Source organism: Gadus macrocephalus, chromosome 10 (assembly GCF_031168955.1).
Source record: "Gadus macrocephalus chromosome 10, ASM3116895v1".
In the NCBI taxonomy this organism is placed as follows: Eukaryota; Metazoa; Chordata; class Actinopteri; order Gadiformes; family Gadidae; genus Gadus; species Gadus macrocephalus.
Window position 1 is genome coordinate 706,169 of NC_082391.1, and position 21,275 is coordinate 727,443.

Here is a 21,275-nt window from a genome sequence, read left to right on the forward strand (position 1 = left end):
TGGCGGAGAAAGGAGGGGTGTGCCAAATGATAGGAACCACATGTTGTACTTTCATCCCCAATAACAGCTCTGGATGGGTCGGTGGCCAGGGCGCTCGCCGGGTTACAGACCCTCAGAGTAGAGTTGGCAGAGAGCTCCGGCATTAATGACCTCTTCACAGGATGGATGGAGAGCCCAGTGAGCGATGAGCGCTTCAGGAGCACCAGGTGCCATCCAAGCTTACATGAGATCTAGTATGAACCGGTGAACACAGACGAGGACCACCAGAGGGGCCCGACCTGATCCGGCTGGACGGTTGGGAACACGTTCCTAGCTTCTGGTACGGGCGAGCTGACCACGGGACGCCCGGAGGGGGCTCACGTGTGATGTGCTAGTAACCTCTCTCCAACTACTACACCAAGGTCCAAGAACCCCTCACGCAATGCAGCGCACCAATACATGAAGATCACCTGACCCCTTCCCCCCTCCACCACCAACTACAGAGGTCACTTCTGACCCAACCCCCTTGGCCGTCACCCCAACACTGAAACACCCTTGCAAACACAATCACGTCTGAACCAGGCCCAAAAGACTGTCTCTGGCCTGGGGAGAGATGAGGCCAGAATCGACTTCATTCAGAACGGACACCAGCCTGGACCACTATCTGATGGGATTGATAGTGTGATAGGAGTTTTGTTTTTTTCCGGGTGACGTTGAGTGATTTTGTGCTACCTTCCGTAAAAGCAAACGGTGGAATAAATATCTGTGATAGGGGGCCATGGTCGGACATAATAGTCTGTGAACATATGCATGTTATGATTTTGTGATTATAAACAACCAATGGGGGGAGTGGATGGGACTCTACATGATGTTACATTTTTCTTCGTCGAGGTATTTGATGTGTTTTTTATTTTTATTTTTTAGTTAAACCTATGTGTGCCTTTTTAGATCTATGGTTGATGATTGCATGACCTATTATTCCATGTGACCCACCGGCCTGCCTGATTTGTGCGGGTTGGTTGGTGGTGTTGATGATTGTTGCATGGTAATGTAGCCATGAGATGTTTGTGATTCCTTCCTTTGCTTCCTAGAGACTAGTCCAAAACATTACCAAATAAAGTGACTTAAAGCGATCCTGATTCGGCAGACTTTTTCCAAGAGAACACGGCAGTGTGCGTACGCAGGGTTTTATAAGTCTGAATATTTTTTGGCGCACGCCAAACTTGGCTTTTGGGCATACGTACACTTTTAGTAACGATCCCACGCACAGTTTAATAAATCAGACCCCTGGCTCTTAGAAAGAACAAGAACAGTGTTTAGATTAGTTTAGATCAATGCGTCATCTTTGTTTAATCCCATGGAACTGAAATAAATAAATGAAAATATGAATAAATATACATTTATAAAATACAGCAATGATAAGAGAAGTCGCAACATTTCTGCCTATTGAAAGGACACTACATGCACAGGGCCTATGAGAATAAGGAGGGACAAGCTGTTGTGCGGACAATATTGAAGACATCGATAGCATCCGTGATAGTAGCTATTCTTAGCTGATCAAATATTTCAACATTGGTATATAAGCAGATACTATTCTGCCCCGTGTTGAAGGCTTGAAAAGCGAGGGCTCCGCGGTTCCAGGGGGGGGGGCTTGGGTAGAGGTGTTCCTGCGCTGTCTCCACAGAGACAACGCAGCGATATGATCATGAGCAGTTAACTTCTAACTGGAGAGAAAGTGAAATCCGCGAGCTGCTGATCATGTGAGAGAAGGTGATGCAGTCGTATTAAACAAAGACGTTAAAAGATGGTGCGATCTACGAGAGAGTCGCAGAGGAACTGTCCTAACAAGGCTTTTGTCTGGATAAAAAACAAGTGTAAATAGTTAATCGTGTTTGTAGCCTACACTCGGACGTGAACTTATTCTTGCATACGGGTGTCTGCATTCCTTAAAAACATTTTGGAGTATGCTAACTATTTTGAAGAGGTCTAGACTCGCCTTCTCCAGTGAACCAAGAAAGCCTGCGTCATGACGAACGAGGGATTTTTGATCAAACACTCAACTTCGCTATCGCACCAACGTGAACCGCTTGGTTGCGTATCCGAGCGTGTCGGCTCATAAGCATCTGTACCGTGTCCTGAGCACACCTCTCTGAAGTGTACCCAGGCCACGGAGTTGAACTGTACTTGAGTACGGATGGCGTGCTCAACCTAGCCCTACGATCTAGACTTTAGGGGGATCGGTACAGATGGCCTAGTGTGAGTGCGCCCCATGTCTGTTCTTCCTAATGTGGCTATGTGGGCTCTGGTCCATAAGAAGACCCTGGCTCCCAGCACCCCGACCCCGGCTCCCTGGTACCTGTGAAGGGGTTGACCTGCTGCTGGAAGGGGTTCTGCCCGGTGGTCTGCCCGGCCTGGTCCTGGTACTGGGGCGGTGGCCTGGTGAGGTGTCTCTGGAGCTGTTGGTCCTGCTGCTGTCGCTGTTTCTCCTAAAGCGGGACCAACGACAAGAGACAACTCAATGTTTAGGCAATATATCGAGTTGAAAATACTTTGATTTCGGGCCAAGGAAATAAAAAGTAAAATAAGCAATCATAAACCGTTACAAATAAATATTTACAAAATGAAAACCACAAATTTAAAGAAGCTGTCTTAACATTTGCTTTACCCGTTCAAAAAGTGGTGAGACGAAAACAGTATTTAATCTCACCCCTTCTCCCTAAAATATTGATCCATAATGGGTTATATGCAGTGTTGGGGCAGTTACTCAAAAAAGGTAATTAGTGACTTATTAAACGGACGGAAAAAACAGAAATTATTTTTAAACAGAACCTCAAAACCCATCTCTTTAAAAGAGCATTTAGCTAAACTTTCTTTGAGGTTCCCCCTTTTAATAGTTTTTTTTTCTCTGAAGCACTTTGAGATTCTTGAATATAAAGTGCATTATAAATAAAATGTATTATTATTATTATTATTATTATTACTAGTAACTTCTGTAAATAGTAATGAGAATACTTTACTAGTTGCAGCATTTGAAAAGTAACTTCCCTACTTACTACTTTACTTTCCCATTTCTTAATTTACTGTACATACATGGACAAACATCATAGCCCTATCATCACTTAGTGTTTATTGTATAAATCTATACAAAATATCATATAAACCATATGAAAGAACAATATCCCTTTCTGCACAAAGACATGCCTTACTGTAAAATCCACAAACAACAGGATAAAGTAGGCTATGGTGAGGTCAATCAGTAGCAACACACAAGTTTCAAAACACAGGCTTTAGGAAACATGAGAACGAAAATTAAGTGGTCAATGAAAAATATAAAAAGGTCACTTTATCACATACAATTAGAACAGAAATGCACTTAAGCGGCGGTGACACATGCCGTCACTGTATGTGGTCCAACTGCTGATGAACCGGATATATTTCGCAAGCTATGACGTCGTAAGTGTGTCTTCCTCTCACCCTCTTGCAGGCAAGAGCAAGTTTTAAAGTAATGCTGTCTATCCAGTGCACCGTCATTCCTAGTACCTTTTGTTGTTGGCGGACCAAATGTCTGCGGTGGTGCCACACATGATCCAGGAAGGACTCGATAACACTTGTTCAGCAGGTAATGGGAAAACGTTTTCCTGTCGGATGTTGGCTTGCTAGTCGCAGGTACTTTATCTAGTATTTTTCTAATTCTGGGCGATTCAATAGTCGACAGTGGAAGCATGTCTTCTACAATGAACCCGGCAACCAGCCTGTCTTTCTGTGTCACCTGCTTCTGCGCTCCAACACTTGAACACTCAAGCAGCTACGTCACTCAAATTGATCGCTATGGCAACGTGCCGAGGCAAGCAGGCACTGCAGACACACGGGTAGCACGCATGCGTGCACCACAACGGATCAGAACTTTACACGCAGGCAAACACGGGTTGGGTAATGCAGGAAAGTGTGTTACTATAGTCTAGTAAAGTAGTGTAGTTACCGATATTTTAAATGTAATGCGTTACTTTACTTCGTTACCCAAAAAAGTGACATTGTTACTTTGTAACACGTTCCCCCAACCCTGGTTGTATGCTTCCTTATGATATAAAGTTCCTTATCAAAAATAAACATTTGTTATCAATAGTTTAAATCATTACCAATTCCGTATTTTTCTAATATTGTCAATTTATATTTTAATATTGGTATTAACAATATATCCAATATATAATAAAACATTCAATATTATATAAATACCACCATATATATACAAATACATACATGCATACACATTATGTTAAACACGTCCTTCATCCATGTACCTAATTTCTTTATATTTCATTTTAAGCGGCAGTTATATCAACAGTATTATTGGGCAGTGTGCATAATGAAGCATCTCTTAAAAACGATTCATATTTTATTATTTTCTGTAACAGCGATGTCAGTGCCGCAACACCGCCGCAACACCGCCGCAACACCGCCGCAACACCGCCGCAACACCGCCGCAACACTCCTTCAGTGTTATAGCTCCCTCTATTGCACCGAGGGAGAACTGCTAAACACAGACCAGGTTCAACAGAAGAACGGGCTAAAGGTTGAATTCTAATTCTGCGTCACAGACCCTCCATGGGTCTGCACATGGGCAGCTGGGGCTCCACGGGACCAGCTGGGGCTACAGCGTCCACATGGCCTCCACCGCAACGCACGGGTCTCTAAGGAACACGTCACAGAGGACGTCACCACCGTGGTTTAGTGGCCCCGGCCCAGAAATGTGGGCAAAAGTATACATTTGCCCGCTTTGTCTTTTCTGATTCAGTTTCCCGTAATTAACAAAGCGATTAATTATGCTCGCATTGATGACCAACATGTGTCTAGACCAACCGTCTGTACTCTGCCTGTCAGACCAACATGTGTTTAGACCAACCGTCTGTACTCTGTCAGACCAACATGAGTCTAGACTAACCGTCTGTACTCTGTCAGACCAACATGAGTCTAGACTAACCGTCTGTACTCTGTCAGACCAACATGTGTCTAGACCAACCGTCTGTACTCTGTCAGACCAACATGAGTCTAGAGACTAACCGTCTGTACTCTGCCTGTCAGACCAACATGAGTCTAGACCAACCGTCTGTACTCTGCCTGTCAGACCAACATGAGTCTAGACTAACCGTCTGTACTCTGCCTGTCAGACCAACATGAGTCTAGACTAACCGTCTGTACTCTGCCTGTCAGACCAACATGAGTCTAGACCAACCGTCTGTACTCTGCCTGTCAGACCAACATGAGTCGAGACTAACCGTCTGTACTCTGTCAGACCAACATGTGTCTAGATCAACCGTCTGTACTCTGTCAGACCAACATGTGTCTAGACCAACCGTCTGTACTCTGTCAGACCAACATGTGTCTAGATCAACCGTCTGTACTCTGCCTGTCAGACCAACATGAGTCTAGACCAACCGTCTGTACTCTGTCAGACCAACATGAGTCTAGACCAACCGTCTGTACTCTGTCAGACCAACATGAGTCTAGACCAACCGTCTGTACTCTGCCTGTCAGACCAACACGAGTCTAGACCAACCGTCTGTACTCTGTCAGACCAACATGAGTCTAGAGTCTAGACTCATGTTGGTCTGACAGAGTACAGACGGTTGGTCTAGACTCTAGACCAACCGTCTGTACTCTGTCAGACCAACATGAGTCTAGACCAACCGTCTGTACTCTGCCTGTCAGACCAACATGAGTCTAGACCAACCGTCTGTACTCTACCTGTTCAGCCAGCAGTTGGCGCTGACCCAGCATGTACTGCTTCTGTTGCTCCATCATCTGCATCTGCTGCTGCTGGTGATGCTGCTGCTGTTGATGCTGCTGTTGTTGTTGTTGTTGTTTGAGAGCAGCAGCCACTGCAGCCTGGTTGCTCAGGTAGGATGCGTTGCCGTGGTTACCCGTCATGGCGTTGCCGCCGGTCGGCGTTGCCATGGTGCTGCCTCCCTGGAGGGTTGCCATGGCATTGGTGGGGCCGGGGCCGTGCGGAGCGGGGGGGTACGTGTTCTGGTCCTGCTGATGGTGGAAACACAGGTTGTAGTTTGCACATGCGGCCACCGGGGGGCAGAGGAGAACGGCAGCAGTTTGTGGATTCATTAAGGAAACTTTAATAGACCTTACACCAGGCAGCTGGCCGGAGGTCTGACGAGTATTATCACATGATACAGCAATTCATAAAAAGAAGAAGAATAGAGCCTCAGAATAACACTTGTGGAGCGCTGCATGCAGCCTTCACCTCTTAAACAGCAGGCCAGACCTTGCCATTATATTTGTACCATGAATAAAGTACAAAGAACTCGACTCATATTTGTTGTGTTAAGGCCCCCACACACCGAAGCTCAAGTGTCAAGGGCAGGCTTGAAGCACCTCTTCTTCCCTCCTGCCCCTAGGAGCACTTCCCCGCTGTAGACAGCGCTGAAGTGAAGGGGGGGTCGGTTTATTTCGCCTCTGCCTTACATTTATGATGCCGTTTTGTTCAGCTGATCTTTTAAATAAAGAAAAAGGGCTGAAAGTCAACCCACGAATGAACAGGCCTTCTAGTAACCCAACATACTAAAATACTAATGCCATGTGTATCTGCAGCAGCGTGTACTGTTAAACAGAACGCCTGGGGTGTCTCCGAGGAGGACAACCAGCGGCAGCTATATTTAAATAGAGAGAGGGGACAGGACGCCATCCCAGACAGACTCGTACACATGATGGGTGAGTGAGTGACGGACAGGCAGGAAGGCAGCGGAATAAAGGAGAGATGGAAAGGAACAAAACAAGAGAGACACTAAAAGCAAGAGATTGCCTGGCAAAGAAAGAGGGGGAAGAAGTTGCGTGAATGAAAGGCTGCTTTGTTACTCCTCCCCACCCCCCCCCTCCCCCCCAGCCCCCACCCCCCCCCCCCCTCCCCCCCACACACACACACACAAACACACACACCCAGCTGCCTGACCTAGAGAGACAACACAACACACTTCCCTGAGAGAGAGTGCGAGCGAGAGAGCGAGAGAGCGAGAGAGAGAGAGAGTGCGAGCGAGAGTGCGAGCGAGAGAGAGAGAGAGAGAGAGAGAGTGCGAGCGAGAGAGAGAGAGAGAGAGTGCGAGCGAGAGAGAGAGAGAGAGTGCGAGCGAGAGAGAGAGAGAGAGCGCGAGCGAGCCTGTGCCAAACATCCAGGGGCGTAGGAGGGGGGAGGGGGGGGCGAGCAGAACAGAAGCCCCCCCTCTCTGGCCGGGGCTGTAGACAGCAGCCAGAGGTCTGGGGCTCGCTAGTGATCCACGCTGGTCAACATCCCCCCATAAACACCCGCCACCACCACCACCCCCCCATCTCCTACGCCGTCGGGAGATGTAAATGCGTGTAATTATGAATAAAACGTCAATACTACTAAAACAGACATTATGCCAGTACAACATCAGGCTGACGCTCCTTTGTGATGATGCAGTCTTGGTACAATGGCAGTACACTTTATGGCAGTAGTAATGTTTTTGCTTCAACAAAATGTTTGGGTTTTATCCTTTGTTTTAACAAAGCCACTTGTAAGAGGAGATCTGCCGATTGCAGAAGAAAGACTGCATTTGTGCATTCCTTTGCGCACCTCTGAGTGTACGTGTTTGTGTACACACACGGGCCTCTGAACATGCTGCAGGCCCCGTTCTGCCCAACACCGCTACCAGAGCCCTGCTCCCCGAGGAACATGTAGCTTACGCCTGTGCACAAATCCAGTGATCCACAACACAGAAAAAGGGAACGCATAAAGAGAGAGAGAATCTGGGAGGAGAAAAGAGAGGAAGAGAGAAAGAGAGAAAGAGAAAGAGAGAAAGAGAGCGGAGCCTGGGGCTGTTCTGAAACCATCTCAAGCAACAGGAAAACAGAGCGAACAGACAAAGCAGCCTCATGTTTCAAAGGGCTCAGCCAGAGAGAGACATTCAGTACATCAGCAGCAGACTCGTGTCTCTGCGTCACGGTGTAGTTTGCCGTCGACGGGCTGGCCCCGAGGACACACCGAGGCACGAAGCACCACCCTACCTGTGCGTGGGGCAGGTGAGGCCGGAAGGGGGCCTTCTGCTTGGTCTGCTGCTGTCTGATGAAGGTCAGCAGAGCCGCCTTGTTCTGGGCGTTGGGGGCGCCCCCGGGCCCAGGCGGCCCGGAGCCCGCCGCCTCAAAGTGGGACAGGGGCTTGGTGTTGCTGTAGCTCAGCATGGCTGCCGCGGCCTGGGCACTGACCGTGGGGGGGTGGCTGAGAGGGCCCCCGGAGGACGGGTGGGTCAGCATGTTGGGGTGGCCGCCGGCCCCCTGCATGTAGCCCCCCGCCCCCGCCTTGGGAGAGCCCTTGTTGGGCTGCCCGGGCATCAGCAGCTGCTTGGGCGCGGTGGGGATGAAGTCGTTGGGGTACAGCGAGGGGCTACTAGGCTTGTCCATACCAAAGGCGCCCCCTAGTGGGCTCTGGGAAGGGTTGGCTGACTGGGGCCATGAGGGGGGGTGGGGGTGGAACTTGGGCTGCTGCTGCTGCTGTTGATGCTGCTGCTGTTGTTGATGCTGTTGTTGTTGTTGTTGTTGATGCTGTTGTTGTTGCTGTTGTTGATGCTGCTGCTGATGCTGCTGTTGATGCTGATGCTGCTTCTGCTGGAGTTGGTTCTGGAGGTGCTGGACTCTCTGCTGCTGGGCGGCCAGCTGCTGGAGCTGCTGGGCGGGGGAGAGGTCTTTGGGGACCTGGGCCCCGGGGGGGAGGAGCTGTCTGCTGGGGGGGGCCTGCTGGGGGAGGGCGGGGGAGGAGGCCACGGGCGAGCTGGTGGGGCGCGGGGGCGGGCCCGACGAGGTGGGCCTGGCGTGGGGGGGCCCCGTGCAGGCGTCCTGCTCGAAGGCGGCCGACGCCGGGGAGAACTCGGCCTTGACGCTGGCGAGGTCGGGGTGCATGAGGACGGGGTTCTGCTGGCCGGGGGCCCCCGAGGACCCCGCCGCGCAGCCGCCGGCCCCGGGGCCGGGCCGGGCCGGGGGCAGGTCGGGCGCGTCCTTCCGGTCCTCGAAGCCGTCGTTGAGGATGTCCTGGATGTCCTCGTAGGGCACCGAGCGGTTCAGCTCGTCCATCAGCTCCGTCCACTCCTGCTCGTTGAGGTTGAGGTCGGGGAAGAGGCTGTTGGTGGCGCCCCCTCCCGAGGGCAGCATGCAGGGCAGGATGTCGTCCGGCTCCTGCTTCATCTCCTTCAGGCGGAAGTCGTGGTGGTGGCGGTGCTGGTGGTGGTGGTGGTGGTGGTGGAGGTGGAGGTCCGCCGCCCGGGCGCCGTCGCCGGGGTCGCCGCCCGTGACGCGGTTGCCATTGGAAACCAGCGAGTCGGCTATCCTGAGCTTGGAGTCGAGGGGAGAGCGCGGCGCCAGGCTGCCGTTGGCCGCGCCGTTGTCCAGGCAGGCCTTCTTGGTGGGGGGGAAGCCCTCGCTGAAGCCGTTGGCGTGCTCTCGTCCCAGCGGCGAGCTAGCACTTTCCAGCTTCCTCTTCACCGTTTCCTGCAGCTGGAGAGCATAGGAACACTGGGTTACCACCACAACACTGCTGTAGTGCCGACCCCATCCAGCAGCTTCACAAGCCCATCTTATGTCAACATTAGGACCCCGTGGTTCCTTTGGTTTAAACTGTTTTAAATGTGGCCCAAAAATAACTGACTACCGTCCATTTGCTCTGGTTAGGAATCCATGAAATGTATGCCTAGTGCCTTTACAAAAAATGTAATAGATAAGTTTTAGATAAGCATTTTTGATGGATTTACAAAAAAAAATGTTTTTCATTTGATACAATGGATGTAAATGCCCAAGTTAACAATAGGCCAACTGCAAAATTATCAAATATCTTTTTATCCGAGAATGTGACATCGGAATGAGGGTAAACTGACACGAGACCAAACTGACAAGAATCCGTACAGGCAGGTTGGTGGGAGCGGAAGAGGTGCGGATGGGAAAACATGAGGAAGAACAGGGAATATGCGTTTGGTGATGATTGCAAAGCATATGCATATGCTTTATTTTTCTCCGTCCCTGAGACAGACGGAGAAAGAGAGACACTTGGAAGGTGTTTGCATTACCTTGAAATTAATGGCATCTAGCAGAACAGATTGTTCTAGCGAGTTTTCACTAGAATGATCACTTTATATTAGGGATCGACCGATACAGATTTTTTAGGGCCGATACGCCGATACTGATTTTCCTGGAAATCCAGAGTTCTTGCAAAAGCTCAATTTTAATTTGCTCAGCGAGTCACTCTGGGAACGAGCAATATACTCGTGTATATTCTGGACCTCCCCTGGCCCAGAACATTAACCAATCACATCGATGTATCAATATAGACGGGCCAAAAGCATTGCTGTTTTACCGACCGGATACGGCAAGAGTCTTATCTATTGGTTAGCTCCACTGGTCTGGATACGTCACCCCTTGTATTCTTCTGATTGGTCGTAGTGTTATCCAATGGGTGTTATCCAGGGATATTTTCAAATGCATGCTTGGTGCCGCGACTCGAGTTGGGCCATTTTCATTACTCGTTGCCAGACCCTACAGCTCTCTAGAGGTGGGTCTGGATTTCCAGGCTAAGCCTCCCTCAATTTACATCATAAAAATGACACAATGATGATAACAAATGGTACAATCATCAAAAAAAATTACATTCATTGAACTGTCTGTAAATCACGGCAAAAAAAAAAATATATATATATATATATATATATATATATCGGTCGATCACTACTTTATATCCACATAGAGAACGGATCGTCTTCCACAGCTGCACCGTAAGGTTTCTAAAGCAGTCCAGAACGAGCTCTAAAGGATGCGATTTCAATGAACAATCATATCGGCCATCTTACTTATAAGCTAGGATCTATGGCTCTACTGAATGATTAACTAAATCAAATGAATAGATCTATCAAGGAACCTCATCACTTGAATGCAGCACGATTCTGTCATAAACGATGACATAATCTTTGAAGTGCTGCCCGACTGAAAATTGTGGGAAACTATACGTTGTTTAACGCTGGTTAATTAGGCCTATTAAAAAGGCAGGGTCTTATTATTTATTTTTACACACACGCACGCACACACGCTTTCGTAATAGAAATGCATTTCTTATCTGAGAGAAATATATTAGTCTGCTATATATTAGTCTGCTATATATTGTTTAGCAGACTAATATTCCTGGTGCCAACTTAGAATTGCAGCAACGTCTAGTCGCGAACACCCCTACCCACTGCTAGATGCCACTAAACCTTAAACACTGCACCTTTCAACCAAGGCAGTGATGGAAAGAACAGATACAGAATGAGGAAGTGTCAGCCTTGAGCCAGAGAAAGTTTGTTAACATGGCTAGAGAGAGAAATGGAGAGAGAAATGGTGGCTCCGTTTTAACAATAGCTTCACTAAGTTATCTGGCAATTATTTCCGAGAATCCCTTAAACAAGCCCCTACACAGCTAAAAAACAAAGACAATAACCACCTGAAAACATAGGGGCTGATATGATTTCAACTACAGCAATTGGCAAATACAAGCCTGTGTTTTTGACCAAAGCCCACCAAACTAAACAGGGACTTGAGCCTCACTTCAGGTTGGGAGTTCAGGTGTGTACAATTTTAGTGAAAATGTGTTCAGAATCTGGAAATCCCAAAAGAAAACAAACAAAAACACACCTGGCTACTCGCTAGACCGCTTTAGACACCTGGCCTGTGACTCTTCCTCCCACAACAGCACTCTGTTGCAGAGCTCAAACAGTCTACTTAATAGAAGTATTATAGTGGCGGCTTAGGTTTTGGACAAACGAAAAGGCACCGGGCTTGGTCCTCTATGTCCACAGTCATCCTTGAGCGAGAAGCCATAAAGCATACCTGCGCCATAATAATGTATGGGAATTAATTCTAAGTTGCTTTGGAGGAAAATGACTGCTAAATCACTGAATACTGTGAATAGTATCTACATAGTCCTACCACCTCTAGCCAACTCATTTCCATCTGTATAGATGGTGATGAGGGGGTGCATGGGGGGGTGAGGGGCCCTCAACAAAAGAACGAGCAAGAGCAGTGCGTGAGTGAACACCATGGCTATAAATTAATAAAACGATACACACTACACAAAATAAGCCTGTGTTCAGGAAGTTAATGGGTCATGGGACTTGCAAAGTTCAGGCACTCCCTCTCTTGCCATTGGCCAAAATGTATTCACGCTTTAGTAATAGATCTTTATGACTTTCACTCTTGCATAACCAATAAGCAAACAGCGGCACTACATCCAACCACCACACAACCAGTCTTGTTGAGGCAGAATTCCTCAGAGAAAAATAGGGTTACTCAACAAACGCATGCAAACACTACAAAAAAGCCCTTAACTAGCTCATTAACGTGAATTGCTTCTACACTGATGGAGGCTTAGCTTTGAGCACTAATGAACAGTTCAATCCCAGAGCAACTACAACAATTCCGACCTAGACCACTTGCTAGCTTAACGAAGTTTAGACTTTGCTTGCCAACACGCAAAACATGTAAATGTTCTCATCCAACTCGACAACTATGTTAAGAACATTGAAAACAATAGGCAACATGGCAGATTTTAGACACCAAAAAGGTTCAGTACTATGAAGGGGCCGGGATACACCCATAGGACATTCACAAATGTGCAGAAAGTCAGACCTACTCCGGATAATCCCTGGCGTGGCTTTGATAACAAAAATGTGTGAATCAGCCAGAGTTTAACCAACCAGGCCCCTCGTGTAAAGTCAGAAGAATCTGAGAATTCAAAGTGAGCGCGTGGGCGTGTTGCTGACGTGAAGGAGTATCTGCGATATGTAACTCAAGCGCCCTTGAGTATGAGAAAGGCCTATTAGAAAATGCATTAACTACTTAATCATCAAATCCCGCCGGCGGGCAAGTTTTAGTTACACCACCCCTTCCCCCCCCAACATGCTGGGTCAATTTTCGGCATCATAAGGTGGAGTGATATAGTCATGCCATACGCCATTTGAAAGCTTAGAATCTCAGGAATGTCATCCAATGTCAACAATTTGGTGGAATAAATACGTTTAGCGAATAAAGATCAAATATATCCTAGTGTCTTAGGTCAAAATAGCCCCCCTCCCCCTCCCCCTCCCATGCTGCATTCAAACTTCATCATTGTGGATATCCATAGCAATGAGTTGATACTTCATGTTGGGTCTTGAAATGTTCATGAGTCCACAGAAATCGAATATCTATATTATTTTTACTCTAATTACATTGTGTATATGCACAAGCCATTTCATACAAAGCAGCCGAAAAATAGAAAACCAAAAACGCTGCAATGTTTTTTTGTAGAAAACTGCGATTTAGGGTTTGAATTCCGCTATTGTCTGATTCATGGAATCCACTGTGTTCGCCAGGGTCTCACTATTACGTAGAGCCCTCACACATGTCTGCGAGACCAATACTTCCTCGTGAACAAGCCTTACAAGCCAATGAGGCGATCGCTGTCAAAACGGGGCATCGGTCAGACGGGCGTCCGTCAGACGGGCGTCCGTCAGACGGGTGTCCGTCAGACTGCACACCGTCTGCAGCAGCGGCTGACACAAGCTTTTGGTTGGACTAGACGGATAATGAGTTGATGGAGTTAGCCAGGGTCCTACAATCAGCGTGGTTTTAGAGGTGTGTGTAACCTTTCCAGCACTGTGTCAGTACATGATACACTTATTCTGATACTGTTATACAATTCTACAGGTTCTCAGCTTTCCAAAGAGACCAAGCATGTGATTAGAGGGCATACTATGAAGGAGCAGTGCTCTCTAGAATAGGCGCAGTGCAAAAACTAAAAAATGGCCCGAAGACGAAGTGGTTAAGAGAATAACCGGAAAACTTGATTATCAACCAAGTAAAGAGAAACCTGTTTTTCATCTTCAAACTGTCATACAGCATGTAAAAGTATGTTATTTTATTTGAAGTACTTATTATAAGTTATCCTTTAAAATTGCATTGCAATGTTGCACTGAACAGATAGGAGTAAAGGCGGTTCTTAAATCCATTCTAGCAGCAGGCTGGGTAGCTCTGACCTCCATCATGAGCCCGGACCATTACACAGTTGAACCAGAACAAGTTTAGCTTAATCGGGCTTGGAAAGGAACCGGTAAAGGGATTGATCCTTTGTTTTAAAAATAAACCATTTAGCGCTGCATTACCAGTGAATAGCAAGCCCCTTCCATGCCAGCCAGCACCTCGGAGGAGGAGGAGACCCCAGAGAGCCAGGTTCAACCGGTAACGGAAGCCTCTTGTAGTTTGTATTAACTCAGTGGTTGCTTCTTGACTGCGGACTGCTCCCCTTTCTTAAGGTTTGGGTTGGATCATCAGTGCCTGTCATCAAGAGCCACATGCAGGTCAGAGTTGGCTGGTCTCTGTTTTGATGTGGTTAATACTAGTAATATTCATGGTTTCGTTATAGCCGATGCTTTTTCCAACAAAAAGGTAATTGAATGAGATGCACGTCACTAATGAGCCAGTAGAGATATGCATCTTGCTCCAGGATTCCTACACATTGTTCTGCAGCTCAGCACATTGAGGACCCTTCCACTAGATTATCCTGCCCCAACTTTCATGTCCCATTTATGCCCAGCTAGGTGCCCCAGACACTCTTATCCTCTTTTTATAAAAGTTATCATTTAAAAACCATTTGCTCCCGCCTCCCGCTTGGAAGACTAATGGTTAATAGATAACAATGATTATTACACCCATATCAACCAGATGAGTCAACTCATTATTTGCTCAACTAAACCGAGAATCTTTTTTGGGGGTAAATCTACTGAATGCGTACTAGAGGTCAAAAATCAATAATAACCTATAAGTTAAAGTTATTTACTAAGTTACTGCCTTAGTAAATTCACACTGAAGTGGCAAGAGCGAAACATAATTTCTCTGATGGAATAAAGGAAGCAAGGGGATTACACTTCACTGTTCTTTAGACGCTATTATCCAAAGCAATACAGTGACCACGCTTCATTAATGAGAAGGTAGGGGTTAGGAATCTCACTGAAAGATGCCACTGATAGCGTGTGGACATTGGGGTTCCAACACAGAACTTTTCAGCTACGATTCAAAGATATTTCCCTCACTAATAGAGAGCATGTCCCCGTGGGGGTCGTAAGGACGAGGGACAATGTTTGGCAGTTTTCGGTTGGTTTTGGTGGTTTCTAGATTGTCGATGACCACATTATTGTGTGTGTGAACCATCTGGTGAGAACCCTTTCTTATTCAACCTAAACTCAACTCACCAAACACTCAAGACGTCAAACTCCATCCAGATACTTTGGTGCTTGATAAATATTACATCATATACCAGGAAAATACTGTGTACCCATTTGTTTTATTTCCAATAATATATGCAGGCAAATAACACTTATTTGAGAGTGAAAACAACAGGACTTGCAATGATTATTATCAGTTTAAGTGCTTTGATTGCAGGAAAGCAGGGGGCTGCTTAACATTTACAAACTACAATTAAGAAGAAACCCCTCGTCCTGCATAATGAAGCCAACATAGGCAAAGCAAGTTCAATTGATAATTGTAGAAACTGCAACTTTGGCAAGAACAAGGCAACAGGTCCACACACACACACACACACACACACACACACACACACACACACACACACACACACACACACACACACACACACACACACACACACACACACACACACACACACACACACACACACACACACACACACACACACACACACACACACACACAGGGCTTCTCAGGGAACCCCGCCCCAGGTGTCTTTGAGGATCACTGAGGGTGAGGGCTTCCTGCTCAAGGATGCTTAGCGGGAGGCTTCAGACACTGGAGGTAAACCCTGAGCGTTCCGGCTGGAGTCCGACACCCTTGCAACTACACGTCTTCCACATGTGCTACAGCACTTCGTCACTGCTACAGGTACAGTGTCACCCATTGTCCTCTACAGACCAAATCCCTGGGTTGATAGTGTCTGAACACTACAATCAGTGACAAGTTTGAACAGTTAAATAAAGACTTGCATAGTGAAGGATTGAATGTATTGACGGACAGCTTGACAACATATGATGGCAGGCCTGCAGACACCTCAAAAGCTCAGTCTCTAACGCTATGCCTCGAGCTAAGTGTTGGGCAGGGGGCAGGGCTGTGTAGTGGCTTAAGTGGCAAGGCACTGGCTGGGTTGAATGCCCGATACTTGAGCAAAGTGCCGGGCCATTAGTTGCTCCTTAAAATCATGTATGAATAGACTTTTCCAATCGCCTTAAAATGAATTTCAAAACTTAAAAAACTATGAAGACTGCAAAATCAGGCCATGGGTGTAATGGTGAATGTGTTTTGACCTGCAGCACAAAAAGGTAATGGGTTATTTGCCCCAATATCTGCAATCTACCTATAGGCATCATTGAGCATGATGTCCCTCATGTTGCTTTCTACCTGTCGTCACTGCAAATCACTTTGGATTAACTCTATAGCTTAAGAATAATAGACCAAAGAGAGTGCAATGGACAGATCCAGAAAATTGTGTTGTGCCGTTGTTAGACTTGTGTGTGTGTGTGTGTGTGTGTGTGTGTGTGTGTGTGTGTGTGTGTGTGTGTGTGTGTGTGTGTGTGTGTGTGTGTGTGTGTGTGTGTGTGTGTGTGTGTGTGTGTGTGTGTGTGTGTGTGTGCGTGCGCATCACATGCTGCAGTCCTACCTGCTGACTCCAACAAGAGATCAAAGCACATACCCACAAGCCATTCTACCATTTCGCTGACATGCTCTGAAGAGTGGGTCTATGCATCAAGGTTTCCATTTGATTAAAATTCAAAAACACTTATCAAATACACCCAAGCCGATAACACGAGAACTATTTGAATTCTGGAGCACGTTAAAATAGCATACGAGGCTCTCAGCCTAGAGTGCGTTGGTGGTGACAGAGCTCCTCTATACTAACATACAGCATGACAACACTAGAGTCATGTGATATCTCTCCTACAACCACCCCCCCCCGCCCCCCCAGAAGACGCATGGCTACGAAAAAACTCTCCCTCTGTCTGGAGCTGCACAACTACCATACACTGGCTTCATAGTGACTCGCACGTTCAATCGCACTGAGCAACAACCTGGCACTGCACGGCCTCTCTCTCCATCTATATTTATAAAGTCATTAATGGCAGCTCTTCAAGGATGATGTCCCTGAAGCTCTCATTCATAGATACCAGTAACCTTGGATGTATTTAAATTATATCGACCACCAGTAGTATGTTTACATGTTCACTTACCGCTATTAGTGTGCTATTCCTGCTTTGCTCCCCTGGCGTTCCACCGTCCCCCAGGTCGGAGTTGCTGCCCACGGTCCCCGGCCCCCTCTGTACCGCCTGCTCACTGCTTTGCGGGGGCTGCCTGTGCTTATTCGATCGCTTGGCCTTGGTCTGCAGGCATCGCTGGTGCAGGGCGAACGTCTGCTGTCGTTCCAGCTCCAGTCTCTCCAGCGCCGTGTTCTCATAGCGGTTCTCGCAGCCGTTGTGGTGCCGCCGAAAGAGCTCGATTCGCCGGCGTAAGCGCTCCATCACCGCGCTGTGCCGCGGTGCAACATAATCCGACATCATCAATACAGATTGTTGAAAACTCCCGGCTCAGGATTCGTGCATAAAATGCTGAATTTGCCTCTTTTCAGTATGGGCGTCTACACCCCCTCGCCCTTTACAAAGAATCTTCTGCTGGCTTCATAGAGTAAACCTTTGTCTTGCTAATGGCCTTTAGTCACGAGAGAAGTTACCAGCCACGAAGGAAAATGCAAATCGCTAGAGCAATTCCAGCTCCCGTTTTGACATATCAATTACTATGAATCACATTTTTTATAACTTATATGAGGAGCAGCTATAGCCCTTCTCTGGAGTGCCGTTTGCAGACACCGTGCAACCCCAGAGCCTTTTACAAAACCCCCCTCAACAAACATCTAAATCCCGCAGACATAGTACAACCGATCAAATGTACAGGTATCCAAACAATCTAACCCAGGCCAATATTTCAGTCCACTTTCCAATGCACTTATTTAATACAGTTCCATTATTCCACCCAATCAATGGGCGCAAGGCTAGCCTATTATGCTAACACATTCCTCCACTTAAAAATCCAAAGTTGGGACTGAGTGTGGAAAAAGTCCGAACTTTTACATATCGACAAAGTTCAGTCCTTTTAAGCTACACCATATAATTTGACCCGATTCTACCACCGACTCGTCCACGATAAAGAATCGTGTCAAGTGACCCATGTATGGACCCTTGTCCTAAAGTTTATGTTTTGCTATAGTATTAGCTAAAACATCAAGCCAGGCTAGTTAGCTTGTTTGTTAGCCAGCCCTAGCTCGGGAGACTGATTGGCTCCTTCCAATCACAAACTTGACAGGGTTAAAACTAACCGAGAAATACCAAAAATACACAAACAACAAATGTCAACTTTTCAAACACAACCGAGCTGATAATACTCTATCTAACTCTCTCCATGGTAGCGCGACTTACTGTGGATCAAATGTTCTGGTCAGGCGTTTCTATGGCATCTGTTCTACTGCAAACAGCTGATCCTCCTTCCAAGTAGCTACAACTGGCTAGCTCAGTCACTAGCTAGCGTATCGCTAACCCCTGTGTATCAATGGCTAGCGGGGCTAAGCTGCACTGCAAGCTAAGTAGCCTAGCTAGCCAACCGCTACCCCCGTATGACTGGCTAGCCGGGCAAGCTAAACAGCTAAGCGGGCTCGATGCACTGCAAGCTACGGATATCTATAACTTTAGCCGGGCTAGCTAAATAGCCAGCTTGACAGCGTTTAGACAAAGCATGATGCCCAGGCTTCAGAGTTATTTCTTTAACAATTTAGTCCACGTCGATAACCCACGACCCAAGTCTGAATCAGACCACCGATGTCCACAAAAAGAAGAAAAGTATCCGTGGAAAACCCGCCGTTGAAACTCTTTCTCTGTGTGCTGTTTCTATTGTTTTCCAGTGGACAGGCAGGTCTCCGGCGCCATTTTGGGGCAAATATTTTTTTTTACCACCTCCTCCAGGAGTCATGTCGCTGTCCCCACCTTATTAGTGAGCGACAACACAGGCAATAAAATATAGAACGTTGGTTACATTTCTGCAATTCATTTGCTTGCAATACACAGCATAGATTCAGATGACAGATCATAGCGTATGATCTACCTGAGTTGGCTCCCACACTGGATCGATCTCTAAATTGTATTTGAAACAACTTGACAATGGTCATTTCTGAAAAGTTTTAACCTGTACAGAATTGTTATTATATTTCGTCGTTTTCAACTTTTAATAAACTTTTCTTGAACCGATTGTCCCCAAATTAACAGCTAAACATAATACCAACAATTTATATATTTTTTATGAATGTTGCCATATCATTTTCCTAGAACATTCTTTACAGGATTTGTAACCAAAGAACAGGACATCATCTGGATGCGTCATTTTATTCTATACAAGGTTGCAGCATTGTAAAATATTCTACCACCATAGGTAATTCGATGGAAAAAAGTATAATCTGAATGTCCAGGGTAAGCCTATATTATATATATATATATATATATATATATATATATATATATATATATATATATATATATATATATATATATATATATATATATACTAACTTCAGTTAGCTACTCTGAATTTCATGATGTTAGTGGCAAATACCTGAAGTTAATCTCATATAATGCTTGGTAGAGCACTTTATGGGACATTTGTGTGTCAGATTAACCTTAAAGTAGTTTGTAGAGTATGTTTTGTTCCAGAATTTCAGTTTGAATTGGTCTGAATAAGTGGATGATAGTGGAAGTGAATCTTAGAAACCCAGGAGGTCCATCAAGTTGTCTGGCTTATGAAGTGTTTATAGTCTTTGCCAGACAACTATCAACATAAGATACAGATAAGATAAGATATACTTTATTCATCTCAGCAGAGAAATGTAGGTGTTCCAGCAGCCAGCATACATACACAACACAAGACAACAAAACACAACACTTGTATACATACATATCCCACCTAAACAAAACCATGCACCCACAATACCTAGTCTAGGATAGAAAAAGTGGAATGGATGGTCCATGTGCAGAAGTAGAAGTAGCTGTTACTCAGAGATAACGGTACAAAATGTTTGCAAATATACAGGTGTGCAAATAAACAGGTGTGTCATAAACAGGTGCAAAACAAAACAAAAAAACAACAACATATATATATATATAAGCATATTTAAGTATAAGTTTGATATATATAAGCAGCGCAAGCTAAAGTTTAAATGAATATCCTTCTGTTCTTACTACAAAGGGGAGTTATTATAAAGTGCAATTGCAGTAGGTAAAAAGTATTCTTAAATCTGTCCTTTCTGCAGTTTAGCTGTCGTAGCCTCCCACTAAAAACACTTGTTTGTTCACTCACTAGATTGTGCAAAGGATGTTATCGTCCATAATTCTCTCCATCACCACCTCCAGGGACACGACAGCAGGCCCAGCACAGAGCCAGCCCTCCTAATCAGCTTGTTAAGCTCTTTAGAGGCACAAGCCCTGATGCCGCTGCCCCAACTGATGGCCGCTAAGAAAACGGCACGAGCCACAACAGACTGATAAAACATACATAACATTTTGCTACACACCTTAAAAGACCTAAGCTTCCTCAGGAAGTAGAGTTTGCTCTGACCCTTCTACAGCCTCCGTTTGTTGCTTCGAGTCCAGTTTATTGATCATGTGCACACCCTATTTACTCTCTACCACCTGCACTTTAACCCCAAGGATAGAGACGGTGCTTAGCTCAGGCCTGGCCCTCCTGAAGTCCACCACCATTTCCTTGGTCTTTGTTACATTTAAAACAAGGTGGTTTTCCCCGCTCCATGCAACCCAGTTATCCACCAGCTGCCTGTCTTCTGTCTCATCTCCACCACTGATGCACCCCACTACCGCAGCATTGTAAATGACAAGCCTCAGAGTTACACTGGAAGTCTGAGATGTATCGTGAGAAGAGGAGAGGGGACAGCACCTGTGGAGAGGGGACATCCTCACAGTGCTTCCCGACTTGTCTAGGTAGGAGGGGGCTCTATGGAGTAGGTAGATGATGGCGTCCTCAACCCCCATCCTTGGGCGGTATGCAAACTGCAATGGGTCCAGATAGCTGGTCACCTGTGGAGTCAGGTGGGCCAAGACCAGCCTCTCCAGTGCCTTTATGATGTGTGATGTTAGGGCAACTGGTCTGTAGCCATTGAGGACGGAGGGAGGGGGTTTCTTGGGGACTGGGACAAGGCAGGATGT

The 21,275-nt window shown here is 46.4% G+C and overlaps 1 protein-coding gene across 3 annotated transcripts in view; it reads right to left on the minus strand.

Annotated features, from left to right (window-relative positions):
• maml1 (mastermind-like transcriptional coactivator 1) overlaps positions 1-19,370 on the minus strand; it is a 31,045-nt gene extending 11,675 nt beyond the window's left edge. The window contains exons 1-5 of one of the 3 annotated variants that reach the window (XM_060063824.1): positions 18,489-19,370; positions 17,250-17,544; positions 8,011-9,489; positions 5,722-6,012; positions 2,336-2,465 (exon numbers count right to left, since the gene is read on the minus strand). In XM_060063824.1, the coding sequence (XP_059919807.1) occupies positions 2,336-2,465; positions 5,722-6,012; positions 8,011-9,489; positions 17,250-17,537 (2,188 nt within the window). In that variant the 5' untranslated portion in view covers positions 17,538-17,544; positions 18,489-19,370. Of the gene's footprint in view, positions 1-2,335; positions 2,466-5,721; positions 6,013-8,010; positions 9,490-17,249 lie in introns of all 3 variants that reach the window. The other 2 variants (XM_060063823.1, XM_060063822.1) reach the window with 2 other exon arrangements.
• Positions 19,371-21,275: the final 1,905 nt, after the last annotated feature.